Source organism: Acartia tonsa, chromosome 4 (assembly GCF_053477335.1).
Source record: "Acartia tonsa isolate MP-2025a chromosome 4, ASM5347733v1, whole genome shotgun sequence".
NCBI classification, from domain to species: Eukaryota; Metazoa; Arthropoda; class Copepoda; order Calanoida; family Acartiidae; genus Acartia; species Acartia tonsa.
The window spans coordinates 48,939,053-48,958,740 of NC_137263.1; the positions used below are offsets into that span (position 1 = coordinate 48,939,053).

Here is a 19,688-nt window from a genome sequence, read left to right on the forward strand (position 1 = left end):
AAAGATAGATAAATGTTATCCATCTATCTGCATCCAATAAGTAATCTCAAAAAGAAAGATAACAATATTATTAGTAGCTCAGCATCTTTCATTAAATACACAACAATAATAGTTATTTATTTCATCGTATTATAAACCGCTTTCCGCGGATATAAAATGTACAATTATAAGATTAAGACTAGTTTTTTTTAGCCCCGAGGTGCCGAAGGCATATGCTAAAAAACTGGTTTAATCTTATGATTGTACATTTTTATATTCGTAGAAAGCTGGATATAATACGATGCTAGACATGGTTTTTTCGTATGGATGAGAACCGGTTCCTATCCACCGGATTCGAATAAATACGAGAATATGGATGTTAATATCCATAAGCAGCGGAACAACAAGATTTGGTAGTTCTTCTTTTCAGGATGATTTTTAAAAATAGGATACATGATTTATCAGTCTGGCTGAGAACCGGTTCTTGTTCACCGGATATTAATCGGTTTCGAAACCAAGCTGGAAAAATTGTTCTTTTGCCTTAAAGGCCGAGCCAACAATCCTATTAGTTTTATTTCTACTTATTTATGTACATTTGTTACTGAAATTACTATAAAATCATTTGATATAATATGTTTATTCTGCAGATTTTGAACCAAGTTGTAAAAAAGCTTACCATAGTCCTTCCATTTTGTCATTGTTATTCTATTAACATAAATAAAGATATTTTATTAACATTTTGCTATCAATTTGGTGAAACGTAGTCTTTGATATAAATAAATAAATTGTTAAAAGAATATTAATAATTCGTTTTTTTACACTTCTTATTAAAATCTCTAAAATTGCATTGGACTTTGTATAGCCAGCCCCAAATATTTTCGAACGCTTGTCTTTAAAGCTATATTACGAATCTGGTGGCTAAAACCCTCCCGGGCTCTTGCAACGCTGGGTTTCCTGAATATATCAAAAAAAACCAAGGATAACACATCTATATTTAAGCGAAGTTTACTGACTAACATTCACGTTTTAATTGTAATAAAGCCTCGCTTCAAAGAAGGAGAGATTACTAGTCCCAACTTAAGTAAGAACACCCTGGTTACAGAGTAGCTTCGTAATTTAGAACACCCTAGTTACAGAGTAGCTTCGTAATTTAGAACACCCTAGTTACAGAGTAGCTTCGTAAGTAAGAACACCCTAGTTACAGAGTAGCTTCGTAAGTAAGAACACCCTAGTTACAGAGTAGCTTCGTAAGTAAGAACACCCTAGTTACAGAGTAGCTTCGTAAGTAAGAACACCCTAGTTACAGAGTAGCTTCGTAAGTAAGAACACCCAAGTTACAGAGTAGCTTCGTATGTGGGAACACCCTAGTTACAGAGTAGCTTCGTAAGTAAGAACACCCAAGTTACAGAGTAGCTTCGTAAGTAAGAACACCCTAGTTACAGAGTAGCTTCGTAAATAAGAACACCCTAGTTACAGAGTAGCTTCGTAAGTAAGAACACCCTAGTTACAGAGTAGCTTCGTAAATAAGAACACCCTAGTTACAGAGTAGCTTCGTAAGTAAGAACACCCTAGTTACAGAGTAGCTTCGTAAATAAGAACACCCTAGTTACAGAGTAGCTTCGTAAGTAAGAACACCCTAGTTACAGAGTAGCTTCGTAAATAAGAACACCCTAGCTACAGAGTAGCTTCGTAAGTAAGAACACCCTAGTTACAGAGTAGCTTCGTTACTACTAATACTACTATCATTGTATTGTAAATTGTATCAACTTTTCTGTGTTAACTTTAACAGGAAACTAACAATCATTCTAAAAACTATTGCCCCGTCCCCCCCCCCCCACCCATTTACACACAGCTTTAACCCCCCAGGCACCCGTTTTCTTCTTTCACTCCTTCAAAACAGGGATCTAAAGCGATAAGACAATGGCCGTTAAATTGATGTACAGTAAATTCCCAATGATTATACACGAATCTACTCTTTCTGTACAATACAATTAGTGGTTGAAACGTTTGGACACTTAATAAGCCAAACAAAATTTACTTAAAGTCACTAAAGTTGTTCGGCCAACGAATAAGAAACCGTTTTTATAAAACTTTGGGGACCAGTGTAATAAACAGACCAATTTCCCCTCCCTGCCTGCCTTCAAAATATTTGTACGCTGTAATTTTAAATGTACATAGTTGATCAAGTGAATATATTATTTAATTGTTTCATTAATAACTTATATGATATTGGGGTCAGAAATCAATTCCACAAAAATTAACTTTTTATTGTAGTATTAGTTTGATTTTTAAACGCAATGGCTTTCTATTAATAGGGTTGCATGATGATTTCTATAACAGTTAGGTACGATATAGGAAGCGTAGCAACTCTATAATCGTTACCAGAAAGTTCGTACGTCCATTTAGGACATGCCGATTTTTCACTTTTTGACAACAAAATTGTATATGATATTATTATTCTATTCGTTCGATTTTTGGAATAATCCTCGTTAATTTATTATTCGCAAAAGATTGTTTATTATCCAAAATAATAGCCCAGAATAGGTTATAATCGGATTTTAATCAGTTTTAAAGTGATACTTAAAAAATTATTGATGTCTTAACATATTTCAATGTATTATTATGACATTTTTGCGTTAACAATAGTACATCGATGAACGATTATGCTTTATAAGCATGCTTCTTTACGTCCTTTAAGTTTTACTTTTGTTGGCATTATTTATGTGATATAATTATCATTTTCATATGATTTTTTAAATACTGATTCCTAGGACAACATAGTACAATGTTATAAACAAGGCTTCTCTATAATCGAGTCCTAAAAATGTAAGCATGTCCTTAAACAGTATCCTGTATTTAAGCAGTTTTGCAACAAATTTATCTCAAAATTTGTTTAAACATATATTTCAATATTCTCTTTATTCAATTCTGAAACTCTACTAGTGTTAATGTTCGTTTGTCCTACCTTTTCAGAGCTTCGCTTTTCTGTATGTTGTCATCCTTGTTCCACCAAAAAAATTAATTTTCCGATAGAATTTACAAAAAACTAAAACTAATATTTTTTTTCATATCTTTATTAATATTTAATGATATTTCATTACATTCACAATTAATCATATTTAATAAATATATTAAAATGTATGTATTTATCTTTTACTATGTAGCTAAAATAAGTAAAATAATTATTCTTTTTTTGTACTAAATTGTTTTAAGGCAAAAATAAATTACAGAACAAATTAAAACCAACATTTAAAATAATTATCACTCTTTATGGTACATCATTCGTGTACTAGCGGCTACGCCCATTTTTTTTTTATTGGGGGGGGGGGGGGTATTTTTTTTAGTGGTCATTTCTCTTGGGAGCAGGGTGGTATCCTCTTCCAAAATAGTTACAAACCTTCCCAAGACCTATGAGAAGCTACACTGTCAATGAGAACCATATCGGTATAGCAGTTACATAGATCCTTCGTTACAAACACATACACATATCCTTACTTTTATATATTCGTGTATAAGTAAAAGAAAATATCTATTTTTAGTAATTACATTTCATTGTATACTTACAAATTTATTTTCTGTTCGAAATTTTTTTCACATTCCAGTTCACTGACAAATTTGACCGTAAGACCATTTAGGACCAAAAGCGCACTAAAACTAAAGCTATAAAATATCTTCTATTCATTTAGATATCTTTATACAAGTTTACCTATTTCACAAATATTGACATGGAATGCCTATAATTTACAACATAGGTTTACTCATATAAGTCATTTTATTGAAAGTTAAAAATGCTTAGAAATAATTCTCAATTTGGATCGATTTTTGTTGTTCTTACTTAAATAAATTTCTTCACTAAACTCTCTCCTCTTTCGTTTTTTTGAAATAATTTCGTTGTTGGTATAGGCTGGCTACCGCCACGCGGGGCCTTATCCCTGCTGCTCTTCTAAGCTCTGCTTGACTTAACCTAACCTTAAATAAGCATGTCAAATAAGTTTTTCCCCAAAAAAGTCCATTTTGTTCACTATGCAAAAATAGGGGGATTTGGGTCCTTGTTGGTCTTACTCCAAATTGTGTTGATCCTGTTAAAGGATGTGATGCTTTATTTGTCAGTTTCTTACTCATAACTACTAATAAATATATCATTTAGATACTATATATTACATATTATCGTATATCTTTCCATATAATAAATTATACTATGGTAATTAGTTCTGTTTAACTAGACACTATTCCAAAATAAATTTAAAAAAAAAAATAATCGAAATTAAAACCTTATCTGGTCCTTCGTAAATGATTTTGGATTCCAAATATAATACCTAACCAAAAATAGTTTTATCAAAATCCCTTTTAAGAAGAACCAAATAGGATTTGAAAATTGAATAAATTATTTTGTTATTAATATTTTGAATTTTCTTTGTTAGCTATTTCAATTTAGGTTTAATATATCTTAATCTAATATTTTATTAAGAAATTTGTATTTGTGTTTGAAAATAGATATAATTATATAGAGCCTGTAAAAATATGACGTCATATAATACAAAGACCAATGATAGGCCATACACTGAAGAAATAACCTATGACAGGCCAGTATACATTTTAGTTGACCGATGGTAGGCCAGTTGACGTCATGTTTTATAGGCACTATAATAAGCTTCTACAATTTATTTCTTGATAGGTAGAACAATAGATGCAGTGTATATGACCACCTCCTCTGAACTAATATTAATATTGCCCGCAGCAGATATGGAAGTGAGGGACCTGCGCACACTCATGGTGCACCTGTTCTCGTGGTAGGGCTGGAAGCGGAGCCTGGCGCCAGACTCCTGCAGGTTGTACAGGTTCCCCTTGATGGAGATGTCCAGGTTTGTCCCGTGGTTGATGACAAGATCAGAGCTGCTCACTAACAGTTTGAATCCCTCCTTAAAAATAAATTATTTAATGACTATTTTAGAAGCTCTGTATAGTAACTATAAAAAACGTCATACAATATAAATGACCAATGATAAGCCTGAACTATCAATGGCAGGCCATTGTACATTCAAATTGACCAATGGTAGGCCAGTCTGATGTCATTTTATAGAGGCTCCATAAAATGTTTTCTGTTTTGATAACCCTTTCCTAAATGGCTTCGAAATCGATTAATATCTGGTGGATTAAAACCTGTATTGAGCTAAAAAAACGAATAATAAAATAAAAAATTAAAACCACTTTAGTTGGCCCGAGCCTTCAGTCCCTCAGGGACAACTAATTATTCTTCTGATTTTTCTTTTTATTCTCTATAATACGATGCGATAATACGATGCGATTCTTTTGTTTAGGACGTCACATAAGGTTTTAAATAAGGATGACAACAATTATAAGAGAGAAGGTTAAAAAATCAGAAAGTCAGACAAACGAGCAAAGTTCCTTATAAATATATCCTGAAATTACTTAAACACAGGATGCACATTATTACATTTAATACTTGGTCCACCCCCCTCACTTCGCTAATATGAGATTGAGGAAATCGAAGCATAAATAAAACGCTGTGCTGTAAAGACGTATATACCTGAGTTTCTAGACAGTGAGGATCATGTCCTCTGTCCTCCTTGGTATAAATCAGGACTCGAACATATAAACCTGAGTTTCTAGACAGTGAGGATCATGTCCTCTGTCCTCCTGGGTATAAACCAGGACTCGAACATACATACCTGAGTTTCTAGACAGTGCGGATCATGTCCTCTGTCCTCCTGGGTATAAACCAGGACTCGAACATATATACCTGAGTTTCTAAACAGTGAGGATCATGTCCTCTGTCCTCCTGGGTATAAACCAGGACTCGAACATATATACCTGAGTCTCTAGACAGTTAGGATCATGTCCTCTGTCCTCCTGGGTATAAACCAGGACTCGAACATATATACCTGAGTCTCTAGACAGTGAGGATCATGTACTCTGTCCTCCTGAGTATAAACCAGGTCTCAAACATACCTGAGTCTCTAGACAGTGAGGATTATGTCCTCTGTCCTCCTGGGTATAAACCAGGACTTGAAAATATATACCTGAGTTTCTAGACAGTGAGGATCATGACTTCTGTCCTCCTGGGTATAAACCAGGACTCGAACATATTTACCTGAGTTTCTAGACAGTGAGGATCATGTCCTCTGTCCTCCTGGGTATAAACCAAGACTGAAACATATATACCTGAGTTTCTAAACAATGAGGATCATGTCCTCTGTCCTCCTGGGTATAGACCAGGACTCGAACACTGGCCTCACTTGTTTCAGAATCTCCATCCATATTGCCATTTTCATTAGAATGCCTAGAATCAACATTTATTATCTTTAAATTCTATCTTCTAAGGACTTTTGTTTATTCCTACGGAATAGAAACCCCAATGGAGTAAATATATAAGATTTATATAGTGGGTACTAAAGTTATATTTTGCTAAAAGACAAAAAATTACGGAGGAATGGGGGGGGGGCCCGGGGGGGGGTTAGCAAGATTTATTTTCAAATAGAGAGATTTTTTTAATGTTTGAATAGCAGAGGAGGGTTAGGGCACCTTAGGTTTAGGCCCCGCGGGGGTTAGGTAAAAGAAAAAACCTAATAATTATAATTTTTAATTTAAGGAGGAAGAAAGGTGAGATTTATCGGTGCTCAACAGGCCTTTGTGTGAAAGTACCCATGGTCCAATTTTGGATTCAATCGTCTTTATAAAAACTGTATTAAGTTTACCTTTGCTGATTATTATCCTCTTTTCTCCAGAAAATAGCCAGGCTTGCTCTGTAGGGTACTCGGCATATATTTCTAAATAAAAACACAGACATGTAAAGGGTCCTGCCACTTTTACCACTAGCAAAAATACAACCAAATTTACCCTCCTTTTCTAGTTTTACCCAACCTAACAAAAAGCTAAAATGATTGTTGCATTTGAATAATAATAGAATTGTGCAAAAACGCGTATATTTGATGACGCAATTATTGAAGTCTAAACATAAACTGTTGCTATGGATGTAGAATATACGTGGATATTATAACAGGGGAAAAATTGTTGTCAATTTAGATTGCTAACATAGAACTTATTTATTGGCCAGTTCATTTATCCAGTAGAAGGCAATTGGGTAAAGGAGGTGGATAGGGGAAATTGTTAAATTCGCCCGCTGCGTGTTTCACTTAGAAAACATGAGAATCTGGTGTAAGATCCAAGTAATAATATATCCATTATTGTTGCAATCGATCAATATTAGTCGCTTGTTTCCATGAAACAAGAAATGTTTAAACAGGAATGAAGGCATAGTTCACAGGTTAAAAAAAGCAACACAGCCACACACTTCCTATTATACAGGGTGTTTCAATAGAAACGTCTTTTTTAAATTCGTAATTATGCATAGAAAATAAAACAATTATATAAAATGCTTTATATATTTGGAAAACCTATTCTGGGACCTTTATGTTTCAAATATTTGAAAATTATTTTTTCAATAACTTATGCCTCAAAAACCGGTTTTTCAAAAGGCCTTATTTTTAAAGATTTACGGATTTAAGGTTGTGGAAAAAATGTGCACATTTTTAAAATTCAAATTGCGCGGCTTGCATTAATAGTAGAAAAACGTCATGCATATCGTTAGAATCGTCATAAACTCTAGTTTCTAAAAATAAATGTACTATTATAAAGTGCTATTTGTAGTTTAGGAGCTACGTTGAAAAATGTGAGAAGTGTTGAAAAGTTTAAAGAAAATTTAAACATTTTACCACGTAGTTCCTTAACTATACATAGCACATGAATGGTTCTTATATATCCAAAAACTAGAGTTCATGACAATTCTAAGGGTATGCATAACGTTTTTCTACTATTAATACCAGCCGCGCAATTTGAATTTTCAAAATGTGCACATTTTTTCCACAATCTTTAAATTCATAAATCTTCAAAAATAAGGTCTTTGGAAAAACCGGTTTTTGAGGCATAAGTTATTGAAAAGATAATTTTCAATTATTTAAAACTTAAATGTCCCAGAATAGGTTTTACAAATATATAAAGCATTTTATATAATTGTTTTATTTTCTATGCATAATTAAGAATTTAAAAAAGACGTTTCTATTGAAACACCCTGTATTAAGATGTAAGGATTTTTAGTCTGAAGCTTAAGATCTCAATTACTACTGAACTGATTGGGTTATCTATTTTAAGTAAGCATCACATAGGGCAAGTGATGGTTTTGGGCTATTTCCCTAAAGTCTTGACGTGGATATAACTATTTCTCTTTGAATACAGGGCCCCTAGATGCTAAGAACGCAGCCGCTATTAATACACTAAAATACTAATAATCTTTTAAATTGCTGCTGCTACTTCTGGCCATAATTGTTCTCCTTAGTGTTTTTCTTCATGTATTATTGTAATAAATTAAAAAAATAAATACCTGAAAAGTTTATCAAGCATTGGTATAGAGTCCTCCACCATCCACTTGGGGAGGTGGACCAACCAGAAGGCCGCGGACACCACGGTGTTGAACTCGATGCAGCCCGTGTTTGTCCTGGTGAGGGGGGTGGACTCTGTCACATTCTCCCACACAGACCTACTTCCTGATTCACACATTGAGCACAACAACTGGAAATAAAAATAAATCAAATAGTTATTTATCGCATCGTATTATAGACAGCTTTCTGCGGATACTGAAATAAAAAAAAACATTTCTGTTAGTTCCAAGGGGCCGAAGGCCCGGTTTTAAAACACTGCACTGGTATTAATTTATTTGATCTTTGTTTAAATATTCATGGAAAATTGTGTGTAATACGATACTATACATGAATTTTCAGTATTGCGGAGAACCAGTTCTAATCCAGCGGATATTAATCGGTTTAAAAACTAAACTGGAAATAACAATTTGGACTCTAAATTTGAAATCATATTGTTTGGTCAAAATATGGTCTCTGAATTGAATTTTATATACAAAATTATTCTATTATCTTAGTACCGCAACTTCTGTATGTGAGGGTAGGGAGGGGACATTGAACTTGAAATTATATTGCCACCTAAATTTTAATAAACATATTCTCTTATTCTATAACTTGAAAACTTTGGGCCCTTTTATTAAATCTTGATTAAGGTTGGCTTAAACTGATAGTTTTCAATCAATTATTTTTATCCAAAGAAGGGGTAATTTTGTGTATGATTATAGAGGGTGTAAATCAATGTCCGATGTCTTTAGCAAAACTAATCGAAAATATCTTTTTTAGTTGATGGGCAAATTAGTCATATTTGCCCTAGAATTCTAGAATGATCATGAACAATAAAAATATATAATTTTCACGAGCAGAAAAGTTATAAGGAAAACATTTTTTAAAGATGCATTATCCTTAAATATTAGAAAAATATGTTGAGGGCTTGTTTGTTGTTTTTAGTTAATTTTGCATTTTTCCTGCAGCTTTTTGCAGAGGATTTTAATTAGCAGCCGCTGACAAACAATAAAAAGTGCTGGGATGCAGATTTTTAGATCCTTGGCTTTTCTACAACAGGTGTATGTATGTCCGTCTGACAATTTTTTGTCACATGTTAAAATCGTCCATTTAATTTTATAATTTTAAACTAATGAGATTTCTAGATTATCTATAATACAAAGTAGCTTGATGTCTGTCCGTCCGTCCGTCTGTCCCTTAAGATCTCGGTAACCGCTGAACCGATCGGATTCTATTCTTCAAGGTATATACCTATTGGTCCTGTGAAGGTTTTAAGCTATTTTCTTGGGGGGTGGGAAACCCCTAACCCCCCAAAAAGCAAAAAATCCCCCCAATTTTTTTTTTAAATTTTGAATTTGATACTGGGGCAGATACAATTTTTCCCCCCGAAAATTTTGAAATTGATACTGGGGCAGCTTCAATTTTTTTAAATTACCTCTTGGGGCAAAGCCGCTAGTAAGATATAATCTAGGAATCTAAGCAACTCTGTAATTTTAATTTATATGTAAAACAAAAATAAGTAGTTGGAAATGAGTTACTATTATTTTTTTTTATATTTGAATTTGCGATTCCAATAATGATTAGGTACGATGTCATAATTAGCTATGTAACTCTTTTTTATGTATGTTGTCATCCTTGTTAGTTTTTTATCTCAATGTATGTACATCAATATATAAATGTACATGATGTATCATGTCAAAGTTAAAACACAAAAATGCACCAAAAATGTTATAAACTAGCGCCATGTTTTGTTCTTTAAAAATGCAGCAACTCTTAAACTAAACTTAAACGTTTGAATGTCAGACTGTTTAACACCGAATGATTTTTATTAAAATAATTTTTAAATTCATCACATCATGAAATTTTTGTGCATATTAGTTATTTATTGCATCGTGATATTGACAGCTTTCCGCGGTTATTACAATGAAAAATTATAAGATGAAAACAGCTTTCATTAGCGCAAAGGGGGTGAAGGTCAGGTCTAACAAAACTGGTATTGATTTTATGATTTTTATTTTAATATTCGTGGAAAATTGTCTATAATACAATGCTAAACATGATTTTTTAGTATGGCTGAAAACCGGTTCTAATCCACCAGATATTAATCGGTTTTAAAGCGATACTGGAAAAAGATTCTTAGTTCTTGTCAAAGTTACCTTAACTTAAACAGTTTACTAATTGTTGCTGTATAACAACTTACTGTTTATTTACAACAGGCCTGCAATGTTAATGCAAATGCACCCAGGAAGGGAGGGGTCCCCAATTTTTATAATAACGTTTTCATATTTGTTGGTTCAACAACTTTGGGGAATTTTATTGAATTTTTATTGGTTGGTTTATTAAGTTAAGTATTTAAAAGTTTCAAGCACTAATAGTAATCTACAGAAGGGTATATTTTGTGTATAAGCATTGGGAATTTACATCAATTTATTGGCCATTGCCTTGTCCCTATAGATCCCTTAAATGCACCTCTTGGCCTTGTTTTCAAATATAGATTTAGGAAAAGTTTTTTTACAGTTAGGAAACTTCATTTAAAACCTTTTGTAACTCAATTCAAAGTTATCAGGGATATAAAGGGATAAGACAATGGTCAATAAATTGATTTACATCCCCAATGATGATACAAAAGATTACCCCTCTGTAGAATACACTTAGTGATTGAAACGTTTAATCACTCGACGTAATGCACCCACCAATCAAAATATAAAAGTCCCCGAAGTTGTTAAGCCATCGAATAAGAAAATGTCATTATAAAACTTTGGGGACTAGTGTATTAAACAGCCCAATGTCCCCTGCCTCCCTGCAAATTTATACACTGCACTGGTTCGTAGTACTTCTTAGTAAATATGCTATCAAAAGTGTTTAAATTAATTTTTTTTCAAAATTAGCACAATTGAAACGTAAGTTGGATAAGTTAGTACGCTGTATGCAACTCTTAAGCAATTGCTAAAGTTGTAACAACTAGTTTTATGAATGGTGTTAAATATTCGAGGTGTTATTGCGAGGGGTTTCATCCTCCGGCCTAAAGGCTTCCTAAACCATTTATTAAATTTGTTGAAATTCGGGTAAAGATATGTTCAGCCGTTTATGAGATCTTTCGGAACATGCTTATCAACACATTTACACAATCTACTACTTTGTAGAATAGGATTACGCTTTATTATGGAACCTGGCTTTTTACTGATACGAAAAATAGCCACGCACAATTAAAGTATAACAGTAGAGGGGGAAGGGGTTAAATAACTCCATGTCTCCATTCCAAGGACCCTGTGTCGACTTTCAATTGGGTCTTTTGAAAGAAAATCAACTAGTAGCGTTGGGAATATAAACGCAGCCAAGTCGCTTCAATATAGCAGAAAGCTTAAGTTGCTAGCAGACGAAAAAGGTCCCCAACTGAGGGATCCAAGTAGTTGTCTGATTAAACATCTATATTCATACATTTATTCTCGCACAAATGATGTAATTATGAAGGAAGAAATTACCATGAGTGTCATTTCTATCGGAGCACCATTATCATCACTAACAACCTGTTGGAGAAATTATTTTCATTTCAAATATATAGTTTAAAAATTCACGCAACCTCTCAATTTTTTATTTCTACGTTAATTTATAGGTATCTTTAATAAGATAGACGAATATTTTATCAGAGATATTAATTAACAATAAACATTCAAACCATAATTATTAATTATATATTTTCGTGGGTCTGCCTGGTGATGATTTTATGGTCATGGTATTTATTTGTATCTTGCAAAAGATAGACGGCTGATATTTGCTGTGAAAAATCTTCTGGAAGTTGTGCATCTACGCTTTAACTCTTTTATTTGTCTATCTGTTAATATGCTGCAAAAATTTCTTAAAATATTAAACTTATTTATTATTGAACATTATTGCAAGCATTGCTTTTTATAGATGTTGTCATTCTTGTTTATAGAGGCTAAAACAATGGAAGCAGCTTATAGCACCTAAAAAAATTACGTCATATAATACAGATGATAGGCCAGAATTAATTTTAATTGACCAATAGTAAAATGTATACTGGTTTATCATGGGTCATTTGTATTGTATGACGTTATTTTTTTATAGGTACTATAAAGAGCATCTCAACAAATTTAAAGTATTTATTTTTTAAATGTTTTCCAAACATCGCTATTTATAGATGCTGTCATCCTTGTTTAGAGGCTAAGATAATCTAGTGAGCTAAACAAATCAAAGCAGCATATAGTGCCTATAAAAAATGACGTATACAATACAAATGACCAATGATAGGCCAGTATTCATTTTAATTGACCAATGGTAAAATGTATACTGAGCTAGATCTTTAAATCATTTTAGTGGTGAGCCATATCGGGGTGAGCCGAATTTCAGCCAATCACAGCGCGGCATTTCATAAAATGCTGTGCTCTCATTGGTGGAAAGTTGGCTCACCCCGATCTGGCTCACCACTAAAATGATTTAAAGATCCAGCTCTGGTCATTGGTAATTTGTATTGTATGACGTCATATTTTTTATACGCACTTCTCAATAAATTAAAACTATTTTGTTTGAAATGTTTTCCTGCTTTGGTTGAGGTACGGGGAGACTAATTGTCACTGGCTTGTGAAACTTTCTTCGCCTGAAACAAAAACAAGAATGAGAAGAAAAATAGCGTTTTACATACAAAGGTAATTTTTTTCAAGCCTGGATTCGAAACCGTAATATCCGCTGGATTAGAACCGGTTCTTAGCCATGCTGAATAATCATATATAGCATCGTATTACAGACAATTTTCCACGAATATTAAAATAAAAATCATAAGATTAATACCAGATTTGTTAACTCGGCCCCTCGTGTCTAACAAAACTGGTTTCAATCTTATAATTTTTCGTTTTAATATCCGCGGAAAACTGTTTATAATACGATGCAATAAATAACTATTTTTTGACTTTGAACTTTATAATGAGCCAGACACATCATTGAAAGTGAAGGTCAAGAGATACCTTGTCCGATTAAGTTGTAATTTTTGAGGCAAGATTTATAAATATCTTTGGGTGATTTTAAGATATTTCATGACCTACCGCACCCTAGAAATTAGGGGCGAAACAACTGACAGGAGAAAATGAGATAAATAAGTCATTCCTATAAAGGACTTATACACAGTCATATGCGACTTGTATAGTAGCTTCCATGCTAAAATAAGACGTATCGTTGTCTCTATCTAAACGTCTAGGACAAGAAAAAGAGAGAAAAAAATATAAAATCAAATTAAGAGTTCAAGTACAAGAAAATATTTAATACTGACTTTTTTTAATAAGTTTATAGCCATGGTATAAATCGTAATAATCCACTAGTTTCATATTAAATATGATACATCTATCTATCTATCTATACTTCAAAGATACAACTTCCCTGGCATGTAAATTCTTTTAATTTAGAACAAAAATATATTTTTAATTTATTCTTAGCAGACAATATAATTAAATTAAGATGTGCATAGATGGTGTTTAATTAGGCAGCTAAAAGCAACATTTTCCTGTTATATTAAATTTTCTTTTAACATCAAAAGACTTTATGTAATTTATTTTCAAAATATTTCTAGAAAAATAGACTTCTAGTTTGTAGTTGCTAAGGTGCTCCATAACTCCAAATATCCGTTCGTCCGTCCGTATGTCAGAAACGTTATGCTGAATAGATGATATTCTTGGGAGGGAGGGGACATTGGACTGTAAAATGTGGTGGTCGCTCGTTAACTTAAAAACTTAGGTGACTTGATGTCCAAACTTTTCAACCAATAATAAACATATATAAAAAAGGGTAATTTTGTTTATTGTAATTGAAATCTGAAACATTTTAAAATGCATTTCCTTGCAATTGCGCATCTTATCAAAATTAAATAAATGTAACTTTTTTGTGCTCTACTGCTTATGATTATGATTTTCCTTGTCCTTTTTCTCAAATTAATTTTCCAAGCTATCTTATCTTTAAAAGACGCCACAATTATACCAGAAATTATATTTTCTTTTAAATTAGTTGTATCATTTCTTCAGGGCTCGACAGCCGCGCGTCAGCCGCCTGTAAGCGTAAGGAAAATCAATCTTTTACAATTCTTAAAATTTGCTGGAAGTTAAAACCTGAAAAAATGTTGACAGCATCCAAACGGGTTTATACTTCAGGCTTTTTCGCGGCTGCTGAACCCTGCATTTCTTAGCTTCTTTTCTGACAATTTGCTGTCTCATCATTAGAGTAAAACTGCTATATATATATTGTCCTATCTACTACCCTCTAGTTAATTTGCAATATTTAGAGGGTGGTTTTTTCCCTTATAATCAAAAATCATTTACTTGTTTTTTTATAGAATCTTCCATTTTTTCTCTTTTCCGTTTCTTTGCAAATTACAATAAGCTAGTGTAAGGCTTCCCTGACCAGATTATACATTATTGTATTCTTTAAAAAAAGTGGATATTATACGACACTATACACGATTTTTCAGTATGGCCTAGAACCGGTTCTAATCCAGCGAATATTAATCGGTTTCGAAGCCATACTGGAAATTAAATGTCTGACAAACAGTCAAACGACTAACAACACTGGTAGACAAAACAACACTCCATCTCACGTATAATTGTTTTTTACATGTGGATAAAATCATGGATAAAATTTGCACCACAGTAAATGGCAGCATAAATAATTAATAGGTTTTGCTTCAGCATGCAAATATTGTTCAAAATACTTTAAATGTCATCAACTTAAATAATAAAACTCTATCTAACCCTTTTATAACTTAGTGGACCAATAACCCTCTTTATCCTTATTATTCAAACCTTTAAGGATATCCAAGCTTTTTTGCTGAATGAAATGTCTAAAATTCTTCTTGAATCATAGCGAGAATATTGTTTGTTGTTGAGAGGAGGAACACAGTAATAGTGTCTGACTGATTATGACGTAACAAAAAAAATTAGCCAATGAGAGGCCACCATAAATTTTACCATTGGTCAATAACGACCTCTCATTGACTGATTTTTTTTGTTACGTCATAATCAGTCAGACACTATTACTGTGTTCTGAGAGGAGAGATAACCCTTTGGCGTCTTGATAAAAAACAAAACAAAAAATGTCTACAAAATCAAAAAAAAAAATAAAGAGTTAGGAAAGATATATTTTAGATTATTCATATTCTAATTTAGTTTTAACAATATTACCAACTTCTAAATGTATAACTTCTAACCAATAATTTAGTCAAATGGTTAACTAAGAGTGTGCCTATAAGTCAAAAAAAGCATTGATATAATGCTTTCTATAATTATTGGGTGGCCAACTAAAAAAATGATGGATTTGTTTTAAATTTTAAACAAAATTATATAAATATTGTTCGTTTTCATAAAAAAAGATATATTATTCATTCTAACTTAATAGTAAAATATCAGAAAATTGCTCCATTAGCTAAGTAAATTTTTTTTTATAAAACTGCGCACTCAATTTGTCGAATAATAATACAAAGCTTTAACTAAAGCTATATAATGTGTATTGAGAATTGAAGTTTTATCTGCAGAATCAAATGAGAGGATTCCCTGTTCAATATTTGGATCTGGTGCAGTTCACGGTAAAATATTCCTGGGATCCAATATTTCCAAAAACTTAAAGGACTTTCAAGAAGATGATTAAAGTCCCTCAACAGATTATGATGTCATACGATAGAATAGCCAATGAGAGGCCAGTATACACTGTAATTGACCATTGGTAAAATTTATGCTGGCCTCTCATTGGTTATTTTATCGTATGACGTCATAATCTGTTGAGGGACTTTAATCATCTTCGACTTGCAAGGTTGCGAGCTGCAAACAGATTAGTCATACATTTAATGCCCGCTCATCGTTATAAGCGGCATGAGAAGGCCTTTAAATAATCTGTATATCTGTCAGGAAAAAGTTGACTGAGAAACACGCATAATATTTATCTTTTTTTGCGCATTTAGATGCGCTGCGAGATAACTGTGCATAATTGAGTAATGGTTATTCCCGTTTTGTGCAAACATAAATATACGTCCAGCCTTTTGGACTCTAACAGCCTTTAAAGTTCATAGATTTTTGAGATAATCGATCCCAGGAACATTTTACCGTGAACTTCACTGGATCCAAATATTTTTGTCGCAGTTGGATGCTGTCTAAAATGGTGCAAAAAATGGGGACAAATTTCAAATTGATTTGACGGGGCTGTTTATTTACGTCACAAGTGAGGGGAAAGAAAAGGGAAGGAGGAAAGAAACCCCCTAGAAAAGAGATGGGGGTATGACGTCACACGCCAAAACAATTTGAAATTTGTCCCCATTTTTTGCACCATTTTAGACAGCATCTCGCAGTTGCTATTAGATACAACACACAAAACTGAAGAAAACAAATTAAAATAGTTATTTATCGCATCGTATTATAGACAGATTTCCGAGAAAAATTATAAAATTAAAAACAGTTTTGTTAGCCCCCGAGGGGCTCGAGGACTGTGCTAACAAAACTGGTATAAATTTTATGATTTTAATAAGGATATTCCTCGCAAATTTTCTCTAATTCAATGCTATAAAAGTTTTTCTCGTATTCATTCGAATCCGGTGGATAGGAACCGGTTCTCATCCATACGAAAAAAAACTATGTCTAGCATCGTATTATATCCAGCTTTCTACGAATATAAAATTGTACAATCATAAGATTTAAACCAGTTTTTTAGCCCGTGCCTTCGACACCTCGAAATCTAGCGGATATTAAATGAGATAAGACAAGATTTAATGAAACAGACGGAATGAAGTCTAAAGAGTGGCTTCGCTGCACTAAAGCAACGAGGAAAAATATTTAAGATATGATTTTATTTTATGTTTCAGTTTAGGGAAGCAGGGATAGATAAATGGGAGTAAAGTTAAAAATCCATGTAAGAGGAAATTATAGCATTTTTAAAACAAACTATGTAAGTATAATGTTTTCAGAACATATTATGAACTTATGAATCAATATTTGTCTGCCATTGGACCCTCCCTGTATCCCAGTTTACAGCTGGACAGCAACACATAAGCATTGCATCTTTAAATATATCTTCACAGTGTCCACTATCCTACTTCTGGACCACTGCTAGCCCCACCTACCTACCCAGGGGTAGACCTACAAATATATCTGCACAGTGACCATTATCCTACTTCTGGACCACTTCTGCCACCCACCTACCTACCCAGGGGTAGACCTACAAATATATCTGCATAGTGACCATTATCCTACTTCTGGACCACTTCTGCCACCCACCTACCTACCCAGGGGTAGACCTACAAATATATCTGCATAGTGACCATTATCCTACTTCTGGAACACTTCTGCCACCCACCTACCTACCCAGGGGTAGACCTACAAATATATCTGCATAGTGACCATTTTCCTACTTCTGGACCACTTCTGCCACCCACCTACCTACCCAAGGGTAGACCTACAAATATATCTGCACAGTGTCCATTATCCTACTTCTGGACCACTGCTAGACCCACCCACCTACCCAGGGGTTGACCTACAAATATATCTGCACAGTGACCATTATCCTACTTCTGGACCACTGCTAGCCCCACCTACCTACCCAGGGGTATAGTGACCAATTTCCTACTTCTGGACCACTTCTGCCACCCACACACTAAAGGATATATTATTACTTGGATCATACACCAGATTTTCATGTTCTCTGATAAAGAAAAACTTGCAGTGGGAGAAATTGACGATTCCCCCTTTCCACCTTCTACACCACATCCCCCTCCCTCCTGCTGGATGAACGAACTGGCCAATATGTCAATCATCCTTTCAGTAACATTATAAAGCACCAAAACATTATTATTGCCTTAAGCGCGACTGTCGGGCCTGGCCAAATGGATATTTAAGACCCCATGTGGCTTTTTTACCTTATTTTTAAGAGATCTGATTAGATGAAATTGCTTTTAGTATATTTTGAAGGCCCTTCAAATAGCCGTAACACTCAAAACCTTTAAAGTGATCGTAACTTAATTTTAAACTTTTCCTTTTAAAAAGAATGGATTGAGAGGGCTGGGGGTTGATCATATCAAATAAAAGGATCATATCCTTATTTATTAATAAAATATGAGTGTTAGCTCTGAGTTTGGGAGGGAGGGGACATTGGGCTGTTTATTACACTAGTCCCCAAAGTTTTATAATAAGGTTTTCTTATTCGTTGGCATAACAACTTTTGGGACAATCATTGAATTTTAATTGGTTAGTATATTTAGTTAAGTGTCCAAACTTTTCAAGCACTCATTATAATCTACAGAAGGGGTAATTTTCAATCATTGGGGATGTACATCAATTTATCGGCTATTGTCTTATCCCTTTAGATCCCTGGTGTTTATGTGTTTACAAAAATGTATCATAGCTGGCCTACTTAGGAAGGGGGTCTTAAACCATTACATCAAAAAATTACCAACTCTTTGGGGGTAATTTGAGAATAGCCAGAAAATTGCATAGAACCTATTAAACCCCAATACAAAGCAAAGCATTACTGAAAATTTTAGACATAAATTTAAATATTTAAATAATTTTTGTCACATTAATTCCAATAATACGAGCTACAAAATTTAATTTCCCGACAGTTAGCTTAATCCTAAGAAAATATACTTGAATGAAATTAAAATATAACTACAACATTCGTATCAAAATTGTGTACACGTTCTAGCCAATGATATGACCGGATTGTTCATACACTGTGTCCAACTAACTGATTAGGTATCAGAATGTACTATACTTATTACTAGCGGCTCAGTATTCGAAGGGGTAGGTAAGTTCAGAAAATAGCCTAAAACCATCATAAGACTAAAATATGAAAATGAATAGGCTTAATACAGGCTAGGACCTTGAAATGCCTTCCTAAAATGGAGAAATGGTTCAGTAGTTATGGAAATATTAAAACTTTTAGTAATAGGATGTTTAACCTTGGTGACAGCGGAAAGTGTCATGTGTGACGTCATAAAAATAAGTCTAAAAAAAAGATGGATAATAGACGTATTTTTATGACGTCACAATTGACCCTTTTCCCTGGCCCTTTACCTTGGCTCAATAGTGAAAACAGGAGAGATGGCAGCTCCCTGGGTCTGCAGGTCAGCCAGCAGTCCAGGCCGAGCATCCAGCACACTCAAACCAATACTCACAGCCTATGTCAGAGGCAGCTTATAGTGCCTAATAAAAAATGACGGCATACATTAAAAATGACCAATAATTATAGGCCAGTATACATTTTGCCATCGGTCAATATAAATGACAACTGGCCTAT

The 19,688-nt window shown here is 33.6% G+C and overlaps 1 protein-coding gene across 2 annotated transcripts; it reads right to left on the reverse strand.

The window, feature by feature from the left end:
- Positions 1-3,043: 3,043 nt before the first annotated feature.
- LOC145317569 (ankyrin-3-like) lies at positions 3,044-19,589 on the reverse strand. Of its 2 annotated transcripts, XM_080158711.1 has the most exons (7): positions 19,466-19,589; positions 12,971-13,029; positions 11,897-11,940; positions 8,378-8,565; positions 6,696-6,767; positions 6,163-6,280; positions 3,044-4,898 (listed from the first exon to the last, which is right to left on the reverse strand). In XM_080158711.1, the coding sequence occupies exons 3-7, from the start codon at positions 11,906-11,908 to the stop codon at positions 4,641-4,643; spliced, it is 648 nt and encodes a 215-aa protein (XP_080014837.1). In that variant the 5' UTR covers positions 11,909-11,940; positions 12,971-13,029; positions 19,466-19,589; the 3' UTR covers positions 3,044-4,640. The 2 variants fall into 2 exon arrangements, with proteins under 2 accessions (XP_080014837.1, XP_080014838.1); XM_080158712.1 differs by lacking the exons at positions 12,971-13,029; positions 19,466-19,589 and adding an exon at positions 6,092-6,145 and having other exon boundaries at positions 6,217-6,280; positions 11,897-11,966.
- Between the last annotated feature and the right edge of the window lie 99 nt (positions 19,590-19,688).

What these genes read in the sequence shown, in the direction of transcription:
- LOC145317569 (XM_080158711.1), bottom strand. An exon ending in ATGCTTGATAAACTTTTCAG is followed by an intron (nt 6,768 to 8,377) that starts GTATTTATTTTT and finishes GTTTTTATTTAG; the next exon opens with AAATATATGCCGAGTACCCT. An exon ending in GAGGATAATAATCAGCAAAG is followed by an intron (nt 6,281 to 6,695) that starts GTAAACTTAATA and finishes TGTTGATTCTAG; the next exon opens with GCATTCTAATGAAAATGGCA.